The sequence below is a fragment of the Gallinula chloropus genome (genome assembly GCF_964237585.1).
Source record: "Gallinula chloropus genome assembly, chromosome: 5".
Lineage (NCBI taxonomy): Eukaryota > Metazoa > Chordata > Aves > Gruiformes > Rallidae > Gallinula > Gallinula chloropus.
In genome coordinates, this window is record NC_140090.1 from 30,907,979 (window position 1) to 30,918,556 (window position 10,578).

General features: G+C 42.3%; 1 protein-coding gene across 1 annotated transcript in view; it reads left to right on the plus strand.

The window, feature by feature from the left end:
- PLEKHM3 (pleckstrin homology domain containing M3) overlaps positions 1-8,531 on the plus strand; it is a 71,962-nt gene extending 63,431 nt beyond the window's left edge. Inside the window, exon 7 of the mRNA XM_084265619.1 lies at positions 8,218-8,531. Within this exon, the coding sequence (XP_084121745.1) occupies positions 8,218-8,395 (178 nt within the window). The 3' untranslated portion in view covers positions 8,396-8,531. The remainder of the gene's footprint in view (positions 1-8,217) is intronic.
- Positions 8,532-10,578: the final 2,047 nt, after the last annotated feature.

Consider the following 10,578-nt stretch of genomic DNA (forward strand, 5'->3'; position numbering starts at 1 on the left):
GTTGTATTTTGCTTGGATAATGACTATTTCATCAATTCCTTGCCTTTTTTTTTTTGTGGTGACTATATATGTGTGTGAATATTGGAGAGTTACTCTTTCATATTCATATTCATTTATCAAGGCTAAACTATTTTCACTTTGCAAAGTTAATTTGTTCTGCAGATCAGTTAAGACATGTAGACCTTTTGAGATACAAACCAGAAGACCCAAGTTTAAAATAGATGTGCTACAGAACAGGCTTGACTGTATCAGCCAGCTTGGATGCCTCTACAATCTTTGGCCACCATCCTGATAAGACCTATGAATGTACTTAACTTTACACGTAGCAAGAAGTCCTACTAAAGACGCTGAGGCTGTGCTTAGCTTTATGTGCATGCCAGAGTCTTTGCAAGATTATAGCTGACTGTGTTATGGATGCCATGTCACTGGACAAAACCAGCTTTGAGTGTTTTGGGAGAACGTTAAAGATAGATATTAGATGGAGAGACTGAAATATGCAATAGAACATTTCCAGGAAATACTTTGGCACAGGTCAAAAGCATCATTCAGAGAACATAATTTTCCCTCTTGCTTTGCTTAGTTTGGTTGGTGCTAGACAGCCTTTCCCCAAGCCCAGTTCCCCTGAGCTGTGCTGTATTTTAGTACCTAATTTTTGGAAGAGCTTATTGGATGTTGATAGTTGGTTCTGAGCACCCTGAAAGTGATCTGCTCAGCACTTTCTTTAAGGAAACTTGGCTCCTAAGTAAATGCTAAGTCCTCTTGGTAATTTAATTTCACCTGAATCTGTCAAAAGTAGTCAATATCTTCTGGCCCAGATCATCTGATTTTTGCCTGTGCAGAGTAACATAGTAATGTTACCTAGAATACACAAATAGATAAAATATACTGGCTTTTTCATCAAGCATTGTACTTTGGAACCAAGTTAGCTTTACAGGTTGCTTTCACCTGCCTTGTGTGGGAGTGGTGTTAACCAGAAGGTTCAGTGTAAAGGGCGATAGTTGTTTCAAGGTGGAAGGCCTCTGCAGTGCTGCCTGGTGTTTCTCCCTGCTGGCTGAACGTGGCGGCCATCTTGCTTCCAGTTTCTGTTTTGCACCTTCCCTGTTGTGTCTTCCTCACTCTAGATATTTCCAACTTGCCAGTCAAGACCTGTCTTCCTCACACAAATTTCCCTTTTAAGATAAACTTCTTCATCTCCCAAATATGGTTCCTTGTAGACCAGGTAACAGCTTTTCAGTTGCTTTCTAGCCCATGAAATTGCCAACTGTTAGCACTCAGAAATTCTTAATAATTTTGTTGTTCACATACTTACTTTTAAAAAAAATGTTAACTTTTTCCATCTTGGGTCCAGCTAAGCATGTCTTCAGCATTACGGCAGAGCTGTGAAGTCTGAGTGTCTTTGCCTTTCCCTTTTATTAAAAGCGTAAATCCTGGCTTAATCGCAGGATTTCCAGACTTGAGAAAAACGCAAACTAGTAGAATCATGCAGTCAAATTATAACGGGTGAGGGAATTATGTCAGTATTACTGTTAATAGTATTGCTTGACTCTCTGCTTTTACATCTTCAGCCACCACTTTGTGAATACAGTTCATTAACAGTAGGAGGGGTAGAGGGGCAAAGTCCAGTTCATAGCACAGCAGCTGCAGAGGCTGTGTGCCTGAGCAATGGAAATGCCTGAATCTCCGTGACATCTCAAGGCTGATTCCAGTGGTTTGATGGTAGTGGATCTACCATGGGTGGGACCTTTCTGCTTTCCAAAGTAACGTAGCTCCACTGACCAAAGTGTAATCACGTGAGTTTCAGATTAAATATTTCAATACCAATTTTAATGTCCCTTTACTGATTCCTTATGAACTGCTATGTACAGGCCACATTACTTGTCTTGGGATTGCTGAATTTAGTACTGCATTTTGTGAGTTGTCTGAGGTCAACAGTAACTCCATAGTTCTCTTGCTGGATACAAGCATGGAAGTACACATTAGTAGTGTAGCATAAATCCCTGCAGCCACAGCTGGGAGGAAACTGAGGACACACTTCTCTCATTAATCAGGAGCAACAGAGCTCTGCGAAGAGGAGTCTGGGAGTTCCTGCTTGGCCCTGTTGGTGTGCTCAGGTGCAGTAACTCAGCCTGTGTACACAACTGTTGCAGGCAGAGGGCATGTGGTTAAATCAAGCTGCTCTTGTTCAGGCTCAGCCTGTAATGAATTGTTTTGTGATCCCCCAGAATGAAGGCCTGCTCTGTGGTTTCTCTGGGTCTAGCGCTGGAGGAGTTGACAGGGTTCCACTGGTGGAGCACTAGTGTTTTTTCTCCCCTCCAGTGAGCTGTCTGCTTTTCCCCAAATTTATGAGGCTTTAATATCACTGACTGCTTTGCATATCTGTTGGACGCAGCTGACCTTGGCAGTGGGTGCTGGCATGACATGATGAGGGGCAAGAGATGGTACAGATGAGGAGGCACCCAGTGGCAAACCCTGGGTGGCTGAGCCAGGACAGGGGCTTACTCATCCATCCTCCCCATCCGCATGGGTCACTCCTCCAGCAACTCACTCTAGCCTGTGCTGGGTGAAAGGGAGTGGACCCTGGTCTGGCACCTGGTAGCACATCATTCTCATTCAGCCATCCTGGTGTTGCTTTACTAGAGCAACAGTGACAGTGTTGGTCACAGGCACCATGTCAGGCTGTGTTTGAACAGGTCCATACAGCTGTTCAGGGGTGCAAACCATGGGTGCTCTACTTGGTGAGACTCATCAGTGCAGGCTGGTGGTTGCTGTAGACCCTTTGCTAGATGCCACCTGTAACCAGCTCACCCCTCTGCATTAGTTCCCCCCCACACAGGCTGGGCTGATGGTTGGCAGTTGCAGTTACTTCTGCTGTTTCTGTGCATTCCCAGGCCAGCCCAGGACGCAACTTTGCCATTATAAATGAAGGGTGTCTTCAAGCTCTGCTGGGATATCAAGGGTAATCCCTGTCTGATGAGCAGGTGTATGGAAAGGAAAACTGTGATTATGTTTTGAATCACTTCTAGCTCGCTAAACACTGAATTAGTCATTTAGAATGAATTTCGGACATGTAACAGTTGGAGATGCTGGGTAGTGGGCTCTGTTCTGATTTTGTTTGGCCTCTTTCCTCTTCGGAGACAAATTTTCAAAAGCAAGTCTGAAGTATGGCATTTAATAGAAAACCCTGTGTCTAATAAAGACCATAAGAGTGTCATACAAGGTATTATCCTAACAAGCCCCTTATAGGGACAAATCAATGTCATATTAGCGCCAACTTTCTTCCATTCATTTACTACATGGGTGTACCTCCCTAGGCAGGCTCCTTGCATTGGTTCCTAGGCAACTGTAATAATATTGCTGCACGTGTGTGTCAGGCATTGATTGCCTTTGGGGCTAATTTTTGTGCTATAAGTGAACACAGGCTAGCCAGTTTGCTTTTTCTTTGTGTTCTGGTAAAGTCTCTGAGAGTTTTGAAGGGCACGTCTGCAATATTCACAGCTGAGCAGCTCAGAAATGCTGGCAGCCAGGCACACGTGCATAGCGTGGGACAGCGATCGTGGTGGAATCCCTAGGTAAGGCTTACTACAGCTACGCTGGTTTGCTCTTTGGGGCTTTTTTAATAGCCAAGTTACAGGCAACTTAGTATTTTGGATGCTTGTTGAATGTATAGCAACAACTGAAGAAAACACAGTGAACAACTCTGTTTTTCCTCAGGTTTGTTTTGCATTGGCAGAAAGAAGTAAAAAAACCTGAAGAGTTTTTAGGCAGCCAGGAGTGTTCAGCCTTAAATCAAATCCTTACTGACATTCCTTTCAAGGGATTACTCACTTGAGCAAATGTGTGCAAGGTTTGGCACAGAAGTGGATTTTTTTCAAATGAAAAAATGGAAGTTAATGTATAAAACTACAGAAGAAGGGATAGTGGGTGACTGGCCCTGCAGTGAGACAGGGGAGAGCACTTTGACCTTCTCAGCTCTTCAGAGAGCTCCTGGCTGACCTTGAGCAAGTCAGTTCACCTTGTGTGTCCCATTTGTGAAGTGGGTAAGATGGTGTATCTGTCATCCACTGTTTGTTCACTTCAGGGACGAACAGCATAGCCGTGAGCTTCCTTGATTCCCTGTTTGGCATTTGGCAGCCTAACAGGTACAGCCCATGTGCATTGTACTGAAGCTGTCCTAATTAACTGTGCTAGTCCCAGCAGCTTCCTCCCATCGTGGCCATGCTGATCAGCCTGTCAACCTGTATGATTCCTTGGAGACAAATAAAACTGTCTCTCAGATGACATTCTGGACCATCAGTTGATCATCCCTGGTTTTGTTTGTCTGCTTAAGGTGGAAAGTCTTTGAGGCCTCTTTGGGTTGTACACCCCTCTTTAGGCACCTAAATCGTGGTGCAGTACTGAGGGGAAGTCAATTGGTTGTGCAGAATCTAGGCTTACTTGAGCCATAACCCCGTGAAATACATGTGGGAAGCATGAAAACAGCTTACCAGAATTCACAGTTTGTCAAATAATGATATGTATATATTTCAGATGTGCAGACATAATGGGAGATGCCTAACACTGGCATTTCCTCAGCATACAAGGAATGATTTTGTGCTTTTAATGTAGAAGGGTTTTGCATTATAATTAGTAATGATAGTAGTAAGAGTATTATAATGCCTGTCTGGCTGTGGCGAGTTTCAGCCTTTCTCCCTCACACTCTTCAATGCAATAGAAATTATTTAGACAATGGAATGATTCTCTGCATTTCTGTTACTCTGGCATTCAAACAAGTAAAACATCCTTAAAACCTGGAACACCCCATATAGTCTGAAGAGAAATTGGGTTGTTCTGGGCGGTGGGGAGGAGAAGTGAGAGAAAATACCCAAACCGAGAGGAAGGTATTTAAGATGTCTTCTTAGAAGGCTGAAAGTTAGTATGAAAACAACATGCAGTGTTCACCAATTCTGCAAATAGTATTTGAAAAATAGCAAGATGCTGTTAATGTGCAGCATCATAATATCATTCCTTAAAGAAGGAAACATGAAAGGCCTGAGTAGTTATGGGCTCAAAAGCGGTGTATAGAAGTCTCACAAAAGATACAGGGACTTTTTGGTCTCTAGCCAAAGAAGTCGGGACTCAGAAATAGTACCTGTGACAACAGTGAGGGTTAATGGAAGATGATTAAGTGTAGTGAACTGTTGAGTGAACCTTTTAGAGACAGCAAAGTGTGGGTTTTCTCCAAACAAATAAAAGTATTGTAGAATACTGAGGCTTGAAAACAACACTAAGGAAAAACTGTGAGACTCACATGTGGAGATAAAACTAGATGTCAGGATTAAATAAGAAGCAATCTATTTGTAATATTCTAAGGAGTGTAATTTTGGTTGGGGTTTTGGTATCACTTTAAAATTTTTCTTGGTTAAATTAGGAATGGCCAACCAGCTGACATTTCCAGGGTCAGCTAAGACTGCCTCTATTTGATACAATAAAAAGTAAAGCTGTAGATGGCTTGGAGTAGTATAGTTCTGTTACTTTAAAGGGAGTAACTTACTATTTGCCCAAAGGCAGAGCAAGATCAGCATTGCTCCCCCAGCCTAGACTGAGTTTCTTTAGCAATGAGGGGATAACAGCATGCGGTGAAAGCTGACCTGGGTACCCTCTCTACCTATCCCTGTGGAGAGCAAGAGGCAGGTTTGTCCTCCAACTAGGGGCATTGTTCTTCCAGGCTGCTGTTTTTGTTGTCATCTGCACCTTATGGTTGGAGCTGGGAGTACATCAGCCTTCACCGGAGAAAGCAGAAAATAGGTGTTCACAGCGACAGCCAGAGGTGGGGGCACCGGAATGGGCTGATGATGGTTGTGATGGCTGCTGGTGCAGTGGTGAGGTGCAGGGCTGGCTGTTGGCACTGTCTCTGGCTAGTACCTGACAGTGTGGGGACCTGTCAGAGCTTCAGATGTTGCACCAAGTCTAATAAATAACAGTGTGGACTTGTCTTTCTTTTGGTTCCAAGTGATGTGAGAGAATTTTGTTAATTTTTTCCACTGAGCTTATTTTTGAAAAATGAATACATGTTAATTTAAACACCATCTTTGTTTTCTCTGCTGGTTTTCTTTCTTCCCTGGGGAGAGCAGGTGTGCTGGCTCCTCTCTCATCCTGCATCATCCATTTCAGCAGCAATTCCTGATAAGTTTTGTCACCTCCATGCATACTGTGAAGAAATATTGAGCGAGCACAGGGAGTGGCAGTGTGAGAGTACAAAATTACACTCCTCATCAATCATTACCCTCTAGCAACTTCCAGGGCACTGTAAATTGCTGACTAACAAGGGAGAATTAGCTTGATAAAATCACCATTAGTGTCATTTCAGAATGATTTAAAGTTTTAAAGGCACTGCTGTCCTCTCTGTCTCTCCTTCATCCATTAGTGTGTCTGTTGGTGGAGGTCCCAGTCCAGCAAAGCACGTAAGCACATACTTAATTGTAGGCAGATCAGTAATCCCAAGGAAATCACTGGGATGAGAGTCCTAAGCATGTGTTTATGTGCTTCACTGGATCAGGGCCATAACACACACACGCTGAGCACAGAAATGATAAATATATCTGTGTGAGCCAGTTTCTTGATTCAAAACCAGATTTAGACTCACTAGCTGAATGTGGAAATACAACAGTGAAGCTTTGCTGCAAGAGGGCATAATAGTTAGTAGATACAGAGCGTTATACTTAGTCTCTAACCTTCCTTTTCTTGTTACCTGAGTTCTGTTGATTCACATTTGTAGAAATGTGCCTCTCAATGTCTCCAAAGGCTTCTCCAAGCTCTGCAGTTACTAACATTTAGCCAGCATTTGGACCCATGCATAAAACTTCAAGTGCAGCCAGATCAGGAGCAGTTTTTTAAAAGTTACAGGTGAGATGCAGCTCATGTAATTAACAGGTTGTATCAGCTTATGGACTTCTCTCATTTTTGCCAGGCTGCATGCCAAATACTGCAAATGGAATTATGGCTTCTCAGCATTCAGGGTTTGTTTCTTCATGTTTTCAGTTTTTCTTCACAGTCTTGAAGACAAGAACCTTATTTCTAAGAGGGGGAAAAAAACCCACAACAAAAACGCTCAAAGCAAACAACCAAAAAAGCCACTAAAGTGGTGGATGCTTGGATCTCTCATAGTCATTTGACTACAATCACTGCAAAAAAGGAAAAGTGTGGGGCATTTTGAGACTTCCCACAGAATCACAAGGGTGACCAGCACCCCTCATTTGTATTTCCAAATTGCTTTAAAGTTTGATGGTTTATTACTTTTGAATTTGATTATCCAACCAAAATCTAAGACTTTGTGCCACTGACATTGCCATCCTTTGTTTTTTTTCATTTGGTTACAAAATGGTAGTAACCTCACCAGTCATTACCCTCTACGTCACTACAGATAGTTACTGCATTCAAAGGCTGAGAACATCCTACTGTTCAGTTGTAGCCCAGTCCATGATCATCAGATGTTTCACTGCATCACAGCCATCTGGAACAGGGGCTTGATCTGTTGTGACATTACATCCATTGCCTCAGAGTTCCCCAAAAGTAATCCAGTCATCTTGTTTGACAGTTGGTTTGTTTTAAGTCATAATTGAGAACAGAATAGCACGTCTTTGAATGCCAGAAGCTATAACTGTGTTGATCTAGTCCAATCTTCCAGAGGACACAGAGCAGAAAATATTACCTACCTCTGTTTCATTTTTACTTTGTGGAATCACTACTTCTCCTGCTGTTGCAGTGGACTGTACTTTGCTCTTTCCAGAGCAGCTGGCCGCTGAAGCTTCAGTGAGGAAAGTGTCATATCTTGACTATTGCAAATGCTGAAATATATCTTATGGAAATGAATAGTTAATCTTCATTTACATGCCAAAGAAGGAAACTTGTCTTTCATAAACAAAATTGATGTCTGTTTTGTGATAGACCTGAATGCTAGTTAATAAGAAGATAAGTATTAGTCCTTCTAAAAATTTCTGTAGGTGAAGCAGAACTGCAAATCGATGAAATCAACTTATTTTAGTGATCCTGAGTAGCTTTACATCAGCAGAAGTGTGGGCAAGACAGTCAGTTGTACAACTCCAGCCTTTTGAAACATTCTACTCTTTGAGCTACCAGCACTGTTTGAAGGAATGTCTACTGCCTGCAATCCATGTGAAGTCCATTGCATGCTCTGGTCCTATGTTGTCATTCAATTTTGACGCTAATTTGTGTTTGCAGGTGTGAAAGCTGTGGTGCTGTCTTCCACTCTGAGTGCAAAGTGAAGGCTGTGCCATGCCCCAGGTGTGTGCGTAAGGAACTGCAGAAGAAGCAGAAATCGTTCTGGAGGCGACTGAATATGGATGAAAACTTTGAAGAGTCTTGCAACATGTTTGAGTTGTCATATCAGAACACATGAGTTCCTTAAGGCAGTGGCCAGCCCAAAGAGAATCCTTTTCCCAGCTGCCAGCTCAAGCAACTTCTCAGCTTAGCCAGGCAGAAATATTTTTGCAAAATAATATCTGACCTTCTTCATCTGTGAATAGCAGCTGCCAAAGTGGCCATGAAGCCTTTTTGGCTTTGAAATACCAATGGCTAAACTGCATTTTGCATTGAAGTCCAGCCACTAGCTCTTGTACAAAATGTGGTTTACTTGAAATGCTTTAGGTCTTAGCTAATTAAGCACCCAACTCTTTCTTTTCCACCTCTGGAGAAGACTTTTCCTCAAGGCAGAACATATTTGCTGCCATGACAACATTATTTTTTATGTTGTTTATTTAGAATTGATGAATCATCTAGGTACGTGTATTATTTATTTATTATTAGCCTTGGCAGACACTCTGGTGAGGTGTTTCATAGAACCCAACAGGGCAGGAATGATTTTAAACCCACCTTCTTCCCTCTCACATGGACACATGGTTCCATTTCCTCATGTTTCCAGAGAGCTATTTTAAAAGATCAGCGCATTGATGTGTCACTCCTCCCTGAGGGAAGAAAAGTATCCCACATCAAACCTTATTCAGGGCACTTGCAAACGTAAGGCGCAAAATAATCCCTTCAGCTAGGTCTGTGTATTTATAACCACTCCAGTGAACTGCTCTGCACACAGAGAAACAGGGGACTTGCTACTGGTTTTGTTCAGGCTGAGTATATCAGTTGAGCTGTGTCACTGAAGCCCATTGAGTTTAACACTGGTTGGTTTTGATCTATGTGAGGCTGCACCCTCACCTCTAGTAACATGATGTTGTTTCTGACCTCTGCTAGTCTCATGTTTTAAGACTTTTGAAGTGTCCACATTGGTTTGGTTTTTATTTTGTACTTCTGTACTACTTCCGTGGTGGAGAGAGAAGTTCCTTCAGGTTCTGCTCCATACACCTGGAACACAGGGAAGTATTAAACATGGTAAACTACATATGTTGTGAAAGGGGAGCGTGGGATGGATTTAACTGGGGAGATGTGTCTCGTCACTGTCAGTATGTTTCATTCACTGCAAGTTGACCTCCAATGAGCACGCAGAAATCCTCCTCCCTCCAATCCACATCCTTAACTCTTTCTCCAGACCCTGCAGTAATGAGTATTACATACATATGAAAGCATTCACATATATAGTCACATGCATGTGTATTTTTCCTCCCCTCTCATATAGGTGTGTGAAAATACAGAATACTGATCTTTGCTTCCTATATAATCTGTAGGCAGTTGCATTCAAGGCAGAAAGCTGTCTTGATCATTGAAGCACCTCACTAATTGCTGAAATACTTTACATAAAAGAACAGGGTACATCATGCTTGACATTAAAAGGTAGAATTGCTGCAATGGATTGCCTCATACTGGAGTATAAGTGGTTACTTTTTCCAGCCTCCAGTCAAAGAAAGTAGCTGAATCTGAGCTTACTCAAATTTGAGTGCAACTACTATATACATAGAAGCATGTTTATATCTGTATACATTAGACAACCAGTGCCTTTCTCTTCCAGAAGCCCTTCTCACAGTGAGATTCTTTGGAAGGAAGTGAGGGTTTTTCCATGTAGTTGGCAAGGTAGTATAGGGATTCCCATATTTAATAAACCTGGTGAATCATGCACCTTTGTCACTGAAATTATTACTACCCTACACAGGGATATCTCTCTTTCAGCTCACTATTCCTCGTGTGAAATGAGTTCCTTTTGTCTATTTTCCTTAAATATATAATGTTCCTTGCAAGTCCATTCCCATGTGAAAAATTCCCTGCATGTTCACAAATGCAAACACTGAGCAAGTATTGTGGAATTAGTCATGCAAACAGGAACTGCAGTGGTACTGGCTGAGCAAACAGTACGCTCCCATGTTTTTCAGCACGTGTCACTGCAGCTAGTCCTGTGGTAAAGCCAGGAGCTCTGAAGCTGTCAGAGTCTGGCAGGTACTACTTTGAATTAGCTTTAGACATTTTAGTGAGTCATTAGAGAAAAAAGGTGGTGTTTTTCATATCACTGTGCTCTGGTATTTAAGATACTTTACAGCACTGTTTTGTGTCCAGCTCGATTTAGAGAAGTCTGCTTATGTGCACTGTCAGAACCCCTATGGAAACAAGGAATTGGGGTTCAAGCATTGCACACTGTGAGCT